Genomic DNA, 18,560 nt, shown 5'->3' with positions numbered 1-18,560 from the left:
GCAAAAGATGAAAGGATACGAAACAGTTGTTACGAGATCTTTTAAAAAAATATTAACTACACATTGTTGATCAAAAACATGTTGTAGAGAAAGGTTCCATGGAAGAAAAGGGATAAACTCTAAGGCAAGAGCCCATTTCATCTTTTTTTTTCCCCTGTAAACTAGTTATTTTAATTTAAGTAACCTCTGTTCAATTGCAGTAATATTTGAAATGACATTTTGAAAGGGTTTGTGTGAGAGGGAGCAAGTGCACTTGTATAGTCACATTAGGAATTCATTTTATTTGTGTTTTTCTCAGTGTTCTCTTTGAATCGTAGAAGGTCTTTGTTGTTGGTGTTGAAAACATATTCTACACGTTACATTTAAGATACTTTCAGAGAAAAAATATTTTTTCTTTCACTATTAATTGTTCTTGATGAATAAATAATTCTGCCTTGAGTATGTTCTGAGGTGGAATCTGGCTTCAATTCTGATTCCTGGGAAGACAAACCATATCTGGAAACCTGAATGCCTTCTCTTGAAAACTGCAAAGGCAGTGTGTAGAGTCTATACTAACTAGGTTTATTCTTCTGTAACAGGCACTAGGTTTCATTTCTCCAGTAAGTATTTCAGATGAACTTTAAGAGTCAAGTGCATGTTTCTAAAATCAAGGTGAAAAATCTTAAATTTAATTTGAGCTTTTTTTTCAGCATTCAGTATTTTATAAACAAGGAATTAAATAGCATCGGGATGTTGACAGCTGTATGAAAGTAAGGCTTCAGGGGAATGGTTCTGCAGTCTTGTTTTCTAGGATTTGTTCAGTGCAATGTAATTGCTTTTTGTTGCTACTGGGAGTGATTGGGCAGCTTGGTCATTTTCACAAGCAGTGTGAGGGATTCACATTGACATAAAAGAATAATGAAATACCTGAGATCCACACAGTGCTCCTAAGTTTGTAACCAACCAACAGCATGTTGGGTAACTTCTTCTGAAAGGCAGCATGGAAAAGGCCTTAAATAGAAACTTCTTGATCTCAGATTCATTTTTATGCTTGGGAGATTAGTTTTTTTTCACTGCCTTCTGTCATACTAGGACAATTTCTGGTTTAACCTACATGTTTTCACTTTCTGGGGACTAGTGCTGGCATAGAGCAGCTGCAGTTCTCCAGGCTCTCTACTCCACTCCAAAACAATGTCTTGATTTATTCTGTTGTTTGTATGCCACTGTTAGCCATCAAGTCTGCAGGTCTGTACCCTTATTCAGGACACTTTGGTTTTTTGAGAGAAGTAATAACAGGATGCTCAGAGAAGGAGCTCCAAGAAGAGCTCAGTGGCCTCAAATTAAATTTCCTCCTATTTCATGGATAGCTGTTAAAGCTGTCACACGTGTCTAGAAATGCTTGTAAGCAGCAGAGTTCAGGGGCCACTTGCAGAGCCACACAGATTAGCAACATTTAGTCTGTGCCCATTGGGAGCAAGTTTAAATGGATAGTGACTATATAAAAATTCTTGAGATGCAAGGAAAAACGTTATGCTGTTTAATTCTAGTGGTTTCTGACTAGTGTCATAGCTTGTATCATTTAAAAAATTCTCAACATTTATAGAGCCTTGTAGGACAAAATATCATAGGATACCTACCTTCCCAGAATGATGAGTGCTTGCATTGGAAAAGGTCAGTACTGTGTGTTGACTCAGGAGAGCAGGTTAAAAAAACCAGCCATCTGAATGTTCCTGCTGCAGAATAAGGCACTCTATCTTTTTCTCTTGTAGCATACAGGTTGCATACAGGTTAAGCATATAGTGCTAGCTGGCCTACATAAAGATAGCTACTGCTGCATATCATCTAACTAACCCTCTAAAAATTTATATACTAAAACATTGCCTCCCTGTTGTTTTTTCTGAGGCTATAGACAGGAATCTTTACCACTTGAAACCTGGCATTGAAAAGAGATAATGGCTCCTCTTTTTTTTCTTCTTTTTTTCTTCTTCTTCTTCTTCTTCTTTACATAATAAATGTGTTGAACATTGTAAGATGAAGAGCTTTTAATTTTATGAAATTCGGTTGACTGTCAAAGAGACATTATAACAAGTGGTTTCCAGCCAAATTGCATTTGCTGAGGAGTGATGGATCTCTTGCCAGCACTAAAGAGGCACTTCTCACATTGGATGTCTGCATGTTCCTTGTGGGCAGAATATTATAGGAAAAAGTTTAATGTTTTGATGTATAAAAACATTTAGGAGTCAAGCTACATTAAAATGTAAATTCAAAGCAGCAGCTGAATCTTGTAGAAGTTTAGTGGGATTTATTAAGGCCTTTTTAAACTTGGAAGAAAAACAATTGTTTAAACTGTAAGTGTTTTGATTCAGAAACTTTGTGGTATAGTAATAATATAGCATACAGTGAGGGAGCAATGCCTTACCACAAATTAACTGTTAGTTTTATAAAGGCAGTCATCCACATTAAAATAATTACTCTTACTTGCTTGTGGGATAATACTGCTTATCATCTAAGTTTAAAAAAACAATATGATTCTTCTAATGTCAAGGACAGAAGTAGAAAGAACAATTTTACTCCTTTTCAAAGGGTGATGTTGAAGAGTATTTATGTCATTATACACGCTTTTAAAAAAAATCTATAGATAAGCCTGAGTTGGATTTGAACATTCTAAGAGACTGAAAAGAGAGGGTTCTTTTGCAGCTGTTCTTAACAACAAGAGAAAAATAATACTCATTTCTTTTTGTATCTTGAGCATTTAGTGAGGAAGTCCTGAAAATTATTTTCTTGAATGCAGATTAGATGCAAAATGACTAAATGATTTTGAGAGGTCTATGGAAATGATGCAATCCAAGAGATTGCAAATAGAACTAAGAATTCTTAATGTAATACTCAGAGGTGCAGAACAGCCAGCCTGTTACATGGTGTGCCTCTAACAAAAAGCCAAATAAAAATGATAAAATCATCATCATCACCATCATCATCATCATCTTAGGTGATGAAACTAAGGTTAAAGTTGACCATTATGGAACCAGAGATTCTTTGGACATAAAAAGTATTTGTTGTTCTGGTGAACTTCCTTGTAGTTAATAGTGTTAAAAATAGATCTAAGTTATGTTGTTCTCTGTAGATCTGTGCAATATTGCAACAAAGGAGGTTTGTTTGTTTTTACAGTAGTACATGATAGCTGAATGCAACTAGAAAAGGGTCTGGCGGGTGTTGGGGGCACTGTGAGAAATTCAGTAATATGTTTGTTAGACTTAACCCAGCATTTAAAAGGATTACAGTAGTAAGTGGCTTAATAAAATTTCACAATGCCTCAATATCCTGAATTATACATTTAATTCAGTGAAATTCATGCAAAGTTTAATTAGCTTATGTGCCAAATGACCTTTATTCTGAAGTGTGTGGAAGTATACCTATTATGTGTGTATGTAAGCACATACTTAATGACAAACCATCTTCAACCGAAATCAGTTCCTTTAAAATTGAAGATTTGCACATTGGGAAGTTATGCATGCCACCATACAAAATATGCAGGGCAGGAACCGGAGAATATATATAAATCATAGTTGTATTGGGTCCAACCTGCTAGTTTTTGCTATTGGTTGTCAATTAGTCGTAAAAATCACAAGAGCCTCATAAAATTATGAGTATCTTGCTAGTGGTTCTGTAGGCAACAGAAGCAATTACGCAGCAAAAGACTGAGAGAAAAAAAGCTATATTGGGATTCTCTTTAAAGGTTTTGATTGGCTTTAAATACTGTTGTGGCCAGCTGTTATATTTGAAAATGTAATATGCTAAGCCCATGAGTCAGTTTTCCTTAAATCGATGTGGTTTGTATGCAGCTATATTATTGTCTGATGAAAGTGAACAAATCCATTTTTACAGCTCTACTCAGTGGCAAGCTAGTGATAACCTATCCTGGAAGTGATACTGTAATGTGATTAATATAATTGAAAAGCATATATGGGAAAAGGAAATATTCTTTCTTCTAGGTAGAAAGCATATTAATTGGCAAAGAAAGCTGCAGAAGAAGAGAAAAACGGGGTGGATTACCAACAGATTTCTGAGATTAAAATGGCAGTTTCACAATTTGAGATAGAATTTGAGGATTGAAGGTTGCATGAATCTGAAAGACTGCTAAAAGACTTGTATGAAACATGAAGGAATTTGGGGGTGTGTCCATGGGGGTGTGTCCGTGGGGGTGTGTCCGACTGCTGTTACCTGTTCAGAGGCATACATACCTGGTCTTCTGAATGTCTACCCTACACAGAAATGCTAATACCTGATACTTTCAGGTGTTGTTAGCGCTTAAAAAACATACAAATTAGATGTTCTAACTAAACTACACAACCAGAACTCATTTTCATAGCCACCTTTGCTGGAATCCTTGTGAGCTGACTGGTCTTTTTAAAGGTCCTTTTTAAAGGACAAGCAGGCTGCTTTGTACTGTTTGTCAAGGTGGAAGAATTACATGGTGAGAAATACCCCCTTGCCTACCTCCTCCTTTTCCCTGATTCCTGTTGTTGGCATAGGATGCTGAGATTTCCGTCTGTGGATTTGCACTGGGACACAACTACTGATGACCCAGAAAAAAAAATCTCTGCTGTCCCTAGAGCCTAACCTCTCCCAGTTGCCCATAGGGTCAGTATACCCTGTTTTCTTGGGGAATATGTGGAAGCCCTTATTTAATGGTACGTGTGGTTCTCTCTGGACCTTTCATTCTTTTAGAGTACCCTCATGTCTGCGCCATGTGGTGGTGTTGCTGTTTTCCTATGCAGTAGCTTGTTCTGGGAGGTGAATGAGTTTTCCTGTGCTGCTTGGAGCAGCAACAAGAGATTTATAACAAAATCATTATCATGGTTTTTTTCCCCAACATGATCTGGCATTTATTTGAACTTAATAAATTAACTTGTTTTGTATCCCAATGCAGAATGGGTGCAGCAGACAACATTTATAAAGGCCGAAGTACCTTTATGGAAGAACTAACAGATACTGCTGAGATAATAAGAAAAGCAACTTCAAGATCACTAGTTATTTTGGATGAATTGGGAAGAGGAACTAGCACACACGATGGAATCGCTATTGCTTATGCTACACTTGAACATTTTATTAGAGATGTAAGTATTCAGCCTGACATGCTTGTAGATGCTTTTTCAGCTTGTACTATTGTAGGCTGACTTGACATGGTGTGATTTCCTTGTAGCTATGTGGCATGTCTAAACTGGGGGCAAAGGGATATGTTCTGTGTTGCTGTGTTTAAAAAAAAAAAAAAAAGCAAAGCTAAACCTTCTTATGTGTGTATTTCATTGTAGGTGGAGTCACTGACGTTGTTTGTCACTCACTATCCCTCAGTTTGTGAGCTAGAGAAGGTGTATCCAGGAAAAGTTGGTAATTACCACATGGCTTTCTTGGTGAACGAGGAGGAAAGTGCTGAACAAAAAGGTACAGTACAAGTCCATCTGAGATTCTGGCACTATAGGCATAGGCAGAAATTGTAAAATTGTTATGGTGATTTAAACCTCAACATGAATGTGACACATCCAGACTCACTATGGTATCAGCCTATACACACATTTTGGGGGGCTTGAAAACTGAACAACCATTTACCTTTCATATAAGCATGGCTGAGCTAGGCCAGATAAAATATTCACCCAGCACAGTATCCAACTTTTCACAGTAGGCAAATAGAAAGGATTAGGGAGGAGAGATTAGGGATCAAACATATGTCAGCTCTTTCTCTAAAAGATCTCACTGTCTGCAAACATTTGTTATTTGGGGGGCTTCAAGAGCTAGATGTGTGTTGTGTTTTTTAGTATCTTCAATGGATTTCATTTCAACAAGGTTGTCTAGTTTCCCTGAGTATTCTTGTGTACTTTTAGCACCTTCGTCCTGCTGTGTCAAGGAGCCAAATGTAACACTGCACTGTGTGAAGAGCCACCTCTTGTTTGTTTTGAAACTCTTTTGAAACATGTACCTTCACTTAGTGGTTCCAATTCTTGAATTAGAAGAGGCAGAGGACTAATTTCTGTTCATCCTTTCTATGCCATGTGTAATTTTGTAGATTGCTTATCATAATTCCATTCAGTTCTAGTCTTACCAAGCAGGTGAGTTACAGCCTTTCTTCTTGTCGTTGCTCTGAATTAGTATTTTCAGTAAAGTTTGTCTGCTTACCGCTTAGCTCTTTTTCTTGTTTGATAATGGGTGTGTTGAGCATCTCTGTCTAGCTGCAGTGATGATTACCCTTCATGGATAGAACTGACAGTTACCATCTGTTCCCTGTCTTTTAACCAATTATTTACAAATGCAAAGGTCTTCCTTTTGGGTTATGGCTGCTTAGTTTTCAGAAGAGCATTTGATACAGGACTCTTCCTCAAAAGCTTTTTGAAAATCCACATAGGGTTTATCCACTGGATCTCCTTTATTCACCTGGCTTCCAAACTTACCACGGATTTGTGATGTAGGATTTCAGCCCATACGGATGGCTTTGATTTTTTTATTTTTTCTTTTTTTTCTTTGTTTTTTCTTGATGGATCAGGTTTAATCAGGTGCTTGACAATTGTGCTTTTATTCTCTTTTTCCCACCTTGCCTAGTAATAGCCATTCCTAGGTATTTTTTTTACGAATTGGCATGGTATTTGCTATTAAACTTCCCCCTAATTCATTCTTAATATTGTATTATCTGCTTCCATTGTAAACTAATCAGGACAGGCCACTTTAGTATTTGCCACTAACAGTGTTTAAATATATAATCTACCACTTTAACTTTTTTTTTGTGAAGTTAGTTTAAAAATGTAGAGTTTGGCTAGAGGGAGATTTCAGCTTTTGTATTCTGTTTAATGTTAGAAACAGGGATCCGTGAAATATGTGTTCGCTTTGAGCACAGGTAGTTCAAAGTAATATGGTGTTTAGGTGAGCACTCTCTAGCCACACTGATGTTCCTAGTTAAGAGCATTGCTCTCCTGAGCATCAGCATGTCCTTTTCTCACAGAGTTCATTAATTGAACTGTTCATCTCTGATACTTTCAGGCGATTGAAATGAATACTTACTATTCCTTAACTGTTGTGTCCGTGAAACCCTATTTTGTGTTTCAACGTGCAGCTTCAGCATTTCTACAGGTTAGTTGACCTGAACCTTCAAGCCATATGTAGTCTTCACTGTTTTGCTACAAAAGACAGTAGGTGTAGTACCACAGCCTGTGAGCAACAACACATTTATGTTTCTTACTCTGCCTATATCTCTAGCTCCTTATGTCTTAACATTTTAATTGTTTTATTTAAGGTGAGTTTTTTGACATGTTTTTTGCAGTCTCTGGCTTGGACCACTCAGATCAAATCAGCTTGAGTCATCAGCATTTATGGAAATCTCCATTGTTTCCATTTTTAAGACAGAAAAATAAATCTCAGTAAATGATCCCATAGTTTTTCTGCTTTTTACACAAGGCCTGGGTTGTGCAGAGATGCAACGCGGACGTCTAAAGGGAAGTGGAAGGAGTCATCAGATTTATAATGATAGCTCTTATGTTTCCATCTTACTGTGATGGAGTAGAAAGAATCCCTAACAGAACATCCACCATCTTAACCTTTGTTTTTTCATGAGCATTTTCTGTGGCTCCTAGCTTCCTTCCTGGCAGGCACAACTTTCTGTTGTGCTGTAGTTGTGGACTTGTAATTGTGGGATTACTGACACTTGCTTTATTCTGTCAATGCTCAGCAAACGTGAGATGCAATATCCCAGCTACAGCATAACTAAACAATTTGAAATACAAAGATTCTAAGTTCTGCGCGCGCACACACACACACGCACGCGTGCATCTGCTTACTAAGAGACCAGGTAAAGTATAGTAAAGAGTTAAGTCTCACAATGGGTAGGTAAAATGTGTGGTCTCAAGAAAACATTTTTCTTTTGTATTTCTTCGATGGAATTTCATCAATGGAGAGGAGGCATGAATGATAATGAGACCACAATCTTTGCCATTTTGGTCTTTGGTCTGCTACATTTTATTAACATAATAGAGGGGTTTTGATTTTGGTCTTATTTTTTTAGGGTCTGAAGGTGAAGAGCATCCTGAATTCATCACTTTTCTTTATCAAGTAACTAAAGGAGTCTCTGCAAGGAGTTATGGGCTAAATGTTGCCAAGTTGGCAGATATTCCTGAAGAAATCTTGAAGAAAGCAGCTCACAAATCAAAAGAGTTGGAGAGAATAGTGAACGTGAAAAGGTCAGAACAATTGTGGTTTGGTGGGCTTCTTTTTCCCCCTAACAAAACTTTAGCTGTTAATGGAAAAGCTTTTCACACAGTGTACATTAAAAAATACAGTAAGACCTACTTAGATATCCTCCTACCCTTCAGGGAAGAGGCAGTGAAAGAAAACTTTGAAAAAAATGTTCACGAAATTGTGCTATCCATTTCAATCAAAGCTGTATATTTTAAATAGTTAGCTATTATGTCAGATGTTGATTGCTTTCCTCTGAAACAGGGTTGGAAAAAACTAAATGCACCATGGGCTAACATTAGGAGTAGACTGGTTTTTCTTTTCTTGTGGGAAATAGTAAAAAAATTGTATTCTTTCAGGTGTATATTTTCACTCTTTTCAGGAAAACAGATTTGAAATATAACTATCTTCTAATACCTACTTCTACTCTCACCAGTGGTAGTGAAATTACTAATAGATATAATTTAGGATGTATATTATTTACTTTGGAACTTGAAATTGTATTTACATCCTATAGTGTAGAATGCAATGCAGATATTCTTCTGTTTTAACCTGAAAATAAATATTTATAATGTATTTTGATTGCCCCCCTAAATACACAAAATTTTAATGAAAGTCTGGGGATGTAGTATTTTTATGATAACCAATTTTTATTTAGGGGCATGTGTACTTTACATAGGAGACTAGTTATAAAAATTCCCATGTATATCAAATAGCATCATCTTTATAAAGCCTGTAACATTACGTACACAGTTTAGATAATAGGTATGGGCTAGTATTCATATTCATTTCCACTGAATTCTTTGTTGTTGTTACTTTCAGTGATAGTCCTGTCAGCAAAATTCAAATATCCCTTTAGGAATGAGGATCTTTGTTGTCTGATGGCTGTAACTAATCCTGACAGAGTAATTTCATAATGAGAAAATTTTAAGTACTAATTATTTGTAGGTGCAGGCAGTTAATCTGAAACTGAATAGTGCTTAGTGCTTAACACCAATTTTAGCTCCTTTTAAGAAAGCAGAATAAAAATATTCTGTTTGAAGATACATGGCAGCTGATGGGAGAAGTGGTAGTTACATTAATTGTAATAGTCCATAACTGACAAAAGTAAAACAACAGATTACTAGCAATATCTTAATTCTGTTATAGGATGTGTAGGGGTACTAAAATAATGAAAAAGTTATTGTTCAGAAAGGTGAGAGAATGAACTGGAAGGCCAGAGTTACTATATAATGAAATTAAGATGTGCAATAATATAATGCATCCCTTTGGTTTATCTTTCTTTGTTCTGTGAAAATCATGCTAGCGTATTACTTGGATAGGGCACAAGTAGAGCTCTAGCATGCCTCCATTGCTAAAAAAAAAAAAAAAAAAAAGTGTGAATTGCATGCAAGACCCATGAGCAGTAAAAATGGTATGTGACAATGTAGTTAGAAGACTGATTTACAGTGCCCATAGAAGGGTAGAGTTGAAGGCTCACTGGGCAGCGTTAATTACGGGACTTAACTGTGTCCCACTTACCAGCTTTTGAGTACGTGTAAGCTCCTGTCTGTATTTTAGCTTTCAGTATGTAATTTTATTGCCGCCTTCAAGTGAAAAAGAACAAATACTTAATCTAAAGCTGTCATGAGTCCTTTATCCTGAGTTTTCATGAAAGGTGGAAGCCACTGCACTGCACACTGCACTGCAGGCTGCTGCCCCCTGAGCTACCTGAGCACCCCTGCCTGGGAGGACCGGCTGGAGCATCCCCCAGCACATCTCCTGCAGCCTGGAGGTGCTGCTTCCCGGCCTTCCCTCCATGGTGCCACAGCTGGTTGTAGCATGACCAAAAACCAGGCCAGGTCGGGGATCTGATCCAGCTGAAAAGGTCATTCTTTCTCTACTTGTTGTAAAGCAAGTTCAGTTTCCTGATGTTACGTGTGAACAGGCGTTACCGCCTGAAGAAGGAAAGGGTGGGAGTGAGAAGAGGAGGTGGCCCTTAATTCTGACAGCAGTTGGTAAAGGTGACCTTGAGCCTGCAGTCCTGCCTGCCAGACCAGCCTGCCCTATGGGCACTTGACACTTTTGCCTCCCCCTTTAATGACAGACGGTGCTATGCAGGGGGTCAGGGACAGGGGACATCCGCCACACAGCAACTGCTGATTCATCAGGGTTGACCTGTACCAGGTTATTCCTTGGTCGTAGACCTCTGGGACGCAGTTGGGAGGGAACTTCATGCATCTATATAAACTTGGAGCTGAAGTCAGCAAAAACCAAAAATACAATATCAAATGTGTCTGATGATTTCGTAGCGCATAAATTATTGTATTATGTAATTCGTAATTATTCCAGTGCTCATATGCAGGTCATTATAGAAATACCTTTTTTTATATTCCTGTTTGTTTTCACTTATTGCCATGACGTGACCCAGGCGTCGGAGTATTTTTCTGTATCGTCTTCCCAAAAGAGACAGTATCAAGTTTAAAAATGGGTATGGTAGGAAACAAAAGTTACCACGATCTTGGGAATTAAACTCAGACCGGCTGCTGCCACAATACCCACAGGCCAGCTGCCCTGTCTTTATTTTTTAAAATTACTTCCATGTAATTTAAGAAAGTCCACTGGGTAGTTCCATCCAGTCTTGACATCTTTGTTGTCAGGAACGTGTGTTAAACCATTTTAAGTGTCTTGGGTTTTGTTACAGCCCTTATGATTCACGATTAAATCGAAAAATACAGAAAAGCAAATAGGAAGGATGTATGTACTCATTTATTTTGAAAATGTGTTACTCCTTTATGACTCTTCAAGTGCAAATTTATAGGAACTGGATTGTGGAAGTTAAATGGGGCAAACTACAATACTGTTTATTTCTTTTAATGATTTACTCTGCTTAGTGTTTTATTTCATCTTGTCCGTGCTTCTGTTATTTTAAGTTAATTATAAAATTAAATTGTTGACTGTCCTAGAGCTGGAATTCATATGTTGGAAAGTGTTAACTGTCAGTTTTAAAGATCATGTATCATTTTGAGCTGTGCAAACTGCTGGTTTTGACCACATACAGAATTTTGCAGATGAGTATAGGGCTTTCAGGGTTTGGTGTGCTTAATTTAAAAATGTGTCCATATTTTGATTAATTTCTTTTTTTCCCCCAGAAAAAAGCTGAAGTCCTTTGCTGAAGTGTGGAAGATAAATGATTCACAGGAACTACAAAAATGGAAAAGTATATGTGAACATGAAGATGAAAGAAAGGACAGTTTTTAATCCTCAAATCATGTCTAAAGATGAAAAATGCTGGCAAAAATATAGGTCTGGAGACTAATAGATTCTATCAGGGTATAGTTCTAGATGCATTAAGTTGACTTTTCTGCTTTTTTGACAGATAAGAGATGTTGCATTGCGATATGATGCCTACCACACCACTTCCTGATTGTATGTCACTTCCATGCTCCGTATTCCTTCCCTGAAGTGTTTTCCACCCTTTTCCTTAATTGAAAAATGTCTACTGGCATTGCGTTTCGTTTCTAATATGTTTAGAAAACGTGACAGATTATGTTGGTAAATTATTAGGTAAATCTTTTATAAATAAAATAATGTCTTTTAACTTTATTGCACTTGAATTTCTAAAGAAATACTCCTCTGCATTGGGAAAATGTAGCTGAGTCTTAACTATGCTATATCGCTGTGTATTTGCTAAAGAATGAATACAATAAAGAGACTTTTTTTGTTGTTCTAGTATTAATGCATTTAAAATTCACTGGTTTTGTAGAGCACCTCCTAGTATCTATGTGCATAAGGAATTTAGAAAAGTGTGTGTTATGTGGCAGCATTAGGAGAGTTTTCTTTCTACTAATGAGATTGATGATGGTGTGCAACTAGCAGTTTTCAAAGCAGCAGCACAAAACATGCATTGACTGTTTCAGTTTGCCTCTTTTTTATTCTCATGCATGCCTGCTTCCCTTTCAGCTTTAGTTTTCACCCTAATGTTGGCCCTTTCTGAAATTGTCTGGAGAAGGACTCCAAGTTGGAGTATCCCAGGATGAGGTGGAAGAGGCAGTTCTGTGGAACTGGCTTCCCCGCTGCTCTGTCAAATGCTGAGTAAAGCTGGAAAGAAGAAATTATTTTCAGGTTTTTTATCATCAGTTACAGAGTCCAAATTTTAAATGGGAATGTGGTATCCAGATTAATTTTCCTTTATAAATACAGCCAGGTGAAGTACCTTGCTATGGAAAGGAAGAGTGATGTTGACATAGTTAAACCTTCCCAAATGGTTTTGTATTAAAAAAAAAAAAAAAGTACGGGTTGTGCGCGGCGAGGTGTGGGTGGCTGCCGGGCGCTGCCCCCGTGCCCGGTGGAGCCCGTGGCCGCCGGCTGCCAGACGGGCCCGGCGCTGGCCACGGCCCGGCCCAGCAGCCACGGCGGGAGCCCCTCGGGGGCAGCGCGGCTGAGGAGGGGGGGAAATGGCCCACGGAGCTGCGGGAGAGAGCAGAGAGCCTGCCTGAGAGCAGCGGCCCTGCAGCCCCCGGGCCGGGCAGGGGGAGGCCGGGGGGGACCGGCCCGGAGCAGAGCCCCCCCGGCAGGGCAGGGCAGGGCCGGGCAGGGGGAGGCCGGGGGGGACCGGCCCGGAGCAGAGCCCCCCCGGCAGGGCAGGGCCGGGCAGGGGGAGGCCGGGGGGGACCGGCCCGGAGCAGAGCCCCCCCGGCAGGGCAGGGCCGGGCAGGGCCGGGCAGGGCAGCCCGCGGGCAGCCCAGGGCCGGGCAGGCCGTGCCCCCCGCCCGGGGAGGGCCCCGCGGGGGAGGGCAGCACACGGTGTGTGTCAGGGCCGGGGGGATCTCTCCCCGCCCTGCCCTGCTGTGGCCGGCCCCAAAGGCCCCCGGCTTCCCCCGGCGGAGCCCGCTGTGCCGGGAGGGAACTGCCGAGCGCTCTCCCTGCCCGGGCCTCGCCCCACCAGCCGGGGGTTACAGGGGCTCTGCCCGGCACCGCGCGGGGGGCGCCGGCGGGCGGCAGCGCCTCGCACCGCGGGGCGGCCGGGCCAGCCCGGCACAAGTGGAAAGAAGTCTTACCATCTTGATTTTGCTGTAAGGAAAAGAATAAAATGAGGTTTTGTAATCTACGAGATAGCTGAGCCTTTCCAATTTTTCCAGCAAATGAGGGATTTTTTGCAAAATTATGCATGTCAGATGAATATGAAATAATGCCATTGTAGGAGATTGCATTAGCCTTTCCAATATAGAGAACTTCGTGCAGAAAAGGATGTAATTTTTTTACCTGTCATAAACAATTGCTAACCTTCAAAGATTTTTTCCAGATTCTTCAGATGACAAAGCATCATTTAAACAAAGTTTCTCTGCCACTCAAATAGCAGCAGTAAATACAAGCACCTCCTTCCAAAGTGTGCAGTATATTTATTTAAACTGTAAGACCCGAAGAAGAAAACTAGGCTTTCAAGGTGTAGTTACACATGCATGTTTATCTATCTGTGCCACACATTGAGGCAGAGTGAATGTAATACTCCATTATTAATGCACACAGATGCAGTGCATTGAATCTAAAGACCTCTGACCATAGCATTCAAAGAGAATAAATGAGCCATTATGAAATTTCTGTATGTGCTAACTGTGCTTGTAGTAAGACTCTCTTTGCCCTTAAGGGAGCATTCAGGCTACACTCTGACAAGAAAAAAACACCTGGATGCAGCCTGAAAAAAAAAGAAGAAATACCATTAAGTGTGGGGAAATTGACATGGGATTACTGGCCTGCTCATACCCTCAAGTACAAAGCAGTTATAGCAGGCTTTTCTCTTAATGTCTGTGATCATTTTGGAAATAACTTTTTATTTTAGTCCTGCTCAGTTCAACATTGGGGTTTATGTTGCTATCCTGACAAGGTGTACTTTAGAAATGCAAGCTAATTATTAAAGCTACTGTTTTATTCACTGCTGATGATTATAATTCCTACCAGATACGTAAACAGTTATCACCATTGAGAATACACTATGAGGAGATGCGTAGTCGTATTAGATGTGTTTACTGCCAGTTTTGGGATGTATTTCTACCGAACCATGCAGTAGAGTGCAGATTTATCTAGACCTTGTTCTGTTGATGAGGAGCAGCCGTGCTCATTAGCAGAGTGTGTGCCATGTGAGGGCAATCGCTCTGGGATGTGACAAGTTTGGAGCTCACTTGGGTATGTTTGTGGAGCGTGAGATTAGCCATTGTCTAGACAGGCAACCAGATGGACATTCCTTGGCTTTTGGTAGCATGGAGTGCAAGAGGGATCTAGAGAAACAAAGACCTGCTGGAAAACAGGGAAAGGCATTAATTTTGTAGGAGGTTTTTTTCATTTCTTTTACTGTGGTAAGTTGGTACTTCTGTGTGTGTCACAGCAGGAGGCCTAAGAGAGAGAAAGATGAGAGGCTTCTCTTCTGTTTTCCCTTTTTTTTTTTTATTCTTTTCTTTTAAATTCCAGCACACTTAAAGACAATTGTCTTAAAGGCAATTTGAATTACAGTTTTTGTAGTGGTACAATCTTGGAGATGTGCCCTATTTTTAAACCAAAGTAATAAAATTTGGTCTGTGTGCTGAGTCAGCAAGTTTGATCCTGCATACTGATGTCTACTATGCTAAAGAGGAGTGACCCATACTTAGATGCTCCTTGGTTGTAGTTGGAATTCATGGTAATCTTGAGTTTGCCTTCAGGAAAGGAATGTCTAAATCTTTGTCTACACATTAATATTTTCGATACCTGCGTAGAGTATTGGCTCTTATTGCCTATGCCCAGGTTATTGATATTGTTAAAATTTAATATTGACGTGTAAAATACAGCTATCTGCCATACCTGAAGGTACGGTCTTCAAAGTAATAACTTTTGCAGTTTATGGCTTTTACCCATTTTCTTAAAGGCAGTGTCTATTGCTTTCTTAAGCTTTTTAATTGTTTTCTCTCTACTTAGAACTTTTAATGCCTTTGTGCATCTTGCCTGAATGTGTTGCCTTTAGTAATCAGTGCCACAGGTCAGCAACAAAACCTGGTAGACCACTTTGATAGAAGAGGAGAGAGGTCTGGGTACACTCTCTCTGCCTTTTTGTATTTGGTTATGTAAGAAGGTTATTATAGAATCTGCAAAGTGAAATACATTACCAGTAGCAATTACCTTTCTTACTGGCATACATCTTTCACTGAAGTAATTCTCAAGAGGATATTTCTTTGTATTGCAAAGTTTTCCAGAAGTATTTATAGAAATTTATATTTATAGAAATTTATAGAAATAGAAACATGAATTTACCTACCATGTAAGTTTACAACATGTACAAGTGAATTTAAAGATCACTGAAATGTCAGCTGAGTCAGGTATTGCAGTAAGTCTGTTCACTGCAATGAAAGTAATGTTTTGTTTATTAAAATCTAATGGTAAGTAAATCATCCAAATATTTCTACTATATGTAAAATTTAGTGAGAATTTCATTCAATTAATTTAACTTCTTAATAGTTCTGATATAAAAGCGCTTTTCATAGGGAAGCACGGGTCTGGTAGATTGCGTCGCACTGAGAGAAGCAGGACTCCATCCCAGACCTTGGACCACACTGTAGGATGCCTCTTGGAGGGGCTCCCCTAGGCTCACTCCAGGTGGCCATCGCGGTCTCCTTGAAAATCCTGGCAACAGTACCAAGTCTTGGACAGCAATCTGTATTCTGAACTGCCTGTCTCCTTCCCCCCTCTCAGATTCTAGAGCATATGAATGGAGTGGATGGTTCTTGTCGCTGTTTCATTGTTCCTAAACAAGAAGGCAAGCTGAATTCCACAATCTCAGCATAATTTCCCCATCTGTTTTCAAAGCTTTTCTCCATCTCCATGCAAAATCTCCAGCAATCAAATCCAGATCAAATGTCTGTCAAATCTAAATTCAGTTCTGGGGGACAAATTTCATTCTGCTGATCTGAATTGGGAATTTTAAAAAACCATGCAGCCACATACAGCCAGAACCCAGGAAGGGATTCACGGCTGAATAAGGATGAATTCAGGACTTAAAATTCAGCTGGTAGGTAAACACAGGGTTCAGTTCTGAGACTGCTTATTTGGGTCTTTGGCCTGTGTCAGTCCAGCGCTGTTGACTGTTCTCATTCTGTAGCTCAGTGTAGGAGAAGCTGCAGATTTGCCCAGCTTGGAGGGGTCCTGTACTAAGAATTCTCTTGCCAAAATTATAGAACTCTGCTTTTCTTAACAGTGTACAATTGTCATTGTACATGGCTAAGCATGTCTGGTGTGGAAATCCTCCCCTTGCTCGAAATGTTAGATCAGTTTTCATCTTCCTCAGCTACAGATGGACAAAGTCGATGGCTTCCTTAATTACATTATAATTTTTTCTCCTTGTCTAGCCATAGAGACAAGTAAGAAACAAACGATGTTTTCTTAATTTCTTAAAAATAATGATCATCTTGTTTTGTAAGGTGTGAGTCCTTGCAGGTCATGCTGTTAACTGTGAAATGGTGTGTTTGTCAGAGGCTAAACTGCTTTAAGTCATAAGTGAGCTGTAGAGAAAAGGATGACTGCCTAAGATACTATTCAGGGGAAATAAACAGTGAACAAGATAAAACCAGATATAGAAATTTAAGAATAATTAGCTGTTCTAAGAATAATGGCATTAGGAAACAGGATGGTTTCCTCCTACATGGTGTCAGGATTTGTTCAAAAGCGAGCAGGCACCAGTTTGATTGATACTTTGGCTACAGTCTTGCTAGCCATCAGGTGTAGATTTAGATATAAGATTTAGAGGGTTTGCCTGAGGCTGAATTCTGCAGTGAGCCCTTGCGCTGCTGCCCGGGATGTCAAGCGCTCAGTCCGCGTACGGTGTCAGGAGGATCAGAAGTAGTCACAGGAGACGGAGGTGGTGCCTGGTCTTGGGATCCACGTTGTTGCAACCACAGCTTACGAAAGCTGAACCAAGTCTAGGGCAGGAAGCCCTGCTGCTGATTTCCCACAGCAGCCCTTCGTCAGCTGGTCCTTAGCAGCCAGCACACGCATCCAGTTTGTCACCTAATTTGCTCGCTGCGCTGTGGGAGAGGGCAGGAGGTAAGTCTGGCGGCCCTTTGCAAAGTTGTGGGTCACATGCAGGGCTGGTGGTTTTGCCACTTGGGAAGAAGGAATAAGGAATTCTTGCCCCATCCTCAGTCCCGCACAGGGACAGTGAAGAACAAAGTTTAGCCCTGAAATATAGAAGTTAGCCACTCTTTTATATACATATATGTAAAATAATTTCCATTGGGACAGTTTTCAAATACTTATGTTCTTTTGAACTTGCAAGGAATCTGTAATAACATTTTGACTGCCCTCCTTCCAAAACTTTGCTTGTAGGTAAAGGTAATTTTTCAGATATTATAAAATAAGGTGATTTTTATTTAAAACATTGGTGGCTGCACCTAGTAACAACCATGAAAAAGACTTCTGATTTTAATGAAGTTTCTAACATTTTCTTCCTTTTTTTTTTTTTTTTTTTTAAGCAGTCCGTTAGTTTTTATGACTTTGCAATATGGTATAAGAAAAAGGGTGAATCCTGGGAAAGAAGGAAGTGGAAAACACAACGCAGAGCAGATTTTAAATATATAAATAAATATAAATAAAATGCACAATCTGCAATAAGGAAGTAAAAATCAATGTTGCTTTTTACATATAATAATCCAAATATCTAGAGTGACTTAAAACTCAGCGTGTCCTGAATACCGGGAAGATTACTAGATATAATTATCTCACTCTTATGTAACACAAAAGAAAAGTTGCAGTCAAGTACTGAGCCTTTCCTTCTGCCTACATATTGAAAAATTTCTCTTTACATATTCCTCTCTGCACCAAGCACTAGAAATTGGCTATCATCTTAAAGCATTTAAGAATATCTCGTGCATTGTATGAGCACGTATTTATAATTCTTCTCATTCAGAGGGGGGATCATAATCACAGGGCCGTGATGCTAATCACGAGAGGCAAGTATCACTGAACTTACCATGAGGGACTTCCTTTTGCTGGAAGGTTTGTCAGGGTGGTGGACCTGTAGCTGCTTTTACATGGCTGTTCAGGACCATCTCCCCCAACTTCCCCCAGGGCCCTGGTCCTCTGGCGGGACCACACCACTCATCAGAGGAGAGGGAGAGCTGGAGGGGAATGCTGTCCCTCCCTGGACATCCGCGTGGTGAGTATGCGGGACACACGGGGGCAGAGGGACCAGGCTTGTGCCCTCGCAGGTTTGGGTTGTTTAGTCAGCTGAGATTCCCACTGCGGGGGAGGAAGGGAGAGGGGAAAGGTCTTTTCTGGGATATAGAATGAGTTGCTCCACCATGGGGAACAAAAGCACAGATGGGATCCACAGGGCAAATATTTGTTTTGCGGTGAGAAGGCTAAAG

At 39.8% G+C, this 18,560-nt stretch overlaps 1 protein-coding gene across 4 annotated transcripts in view; it reads left to right on the top strand.

Annotated features, from left to right (window-relative positions):
• The window catches only part of MSH3 (mutS homolog 3), a 113,293-nt gene extending 101,386 nt beyond the window's left edge, over positions 1–11,907 (top strand). For all 4 annotated transcript variants that reach the window (XM_080372458.1, XM_080372457.1, XM_080372459.1 and 1 more), the window contains 4 exons: positions 4,910–5,096; positions 5,292–5,421; positions 8,024–8,198; positions 11,325–11,907. In XM_080372458.1, the coding sequence (XP_080228584.1) occupies positions 4,910–5,096; positions 5,292–5,421; positions 8,024–8,198; positions 11,325–11,433 (601 nt within the window). In that variant the 3' untranslated portion in view covers positions 11,434–11,907. The remainder of the gene's footprint in view (positions 1–4,909; positions 5,097–5,291; positions 5,422–8,023; positions 8,199–11,324) is intronic.
• The last annotated feature ends 6,653 nt before the right edge of the window (positions 11,908–18,560 follow it).

The sequence above is a fragment of the Falco punctatus genome (genome assembly GCF_963210335.1).
Source record: "Falco punctatus genome assembly, chromosome: Z".
In the NCBI taxonomy this organism is placed as follows: domain Eukaryota; kingdom Metazoa; phylum Chordata; class Aves; order Falconiformes; family Falconidae; genus Falco; species Falco punctatus.
Note: the sequence above shows the minus strand (reverse complement) of the source record. Positions and strands in the feature narration are given on the sequence as shown.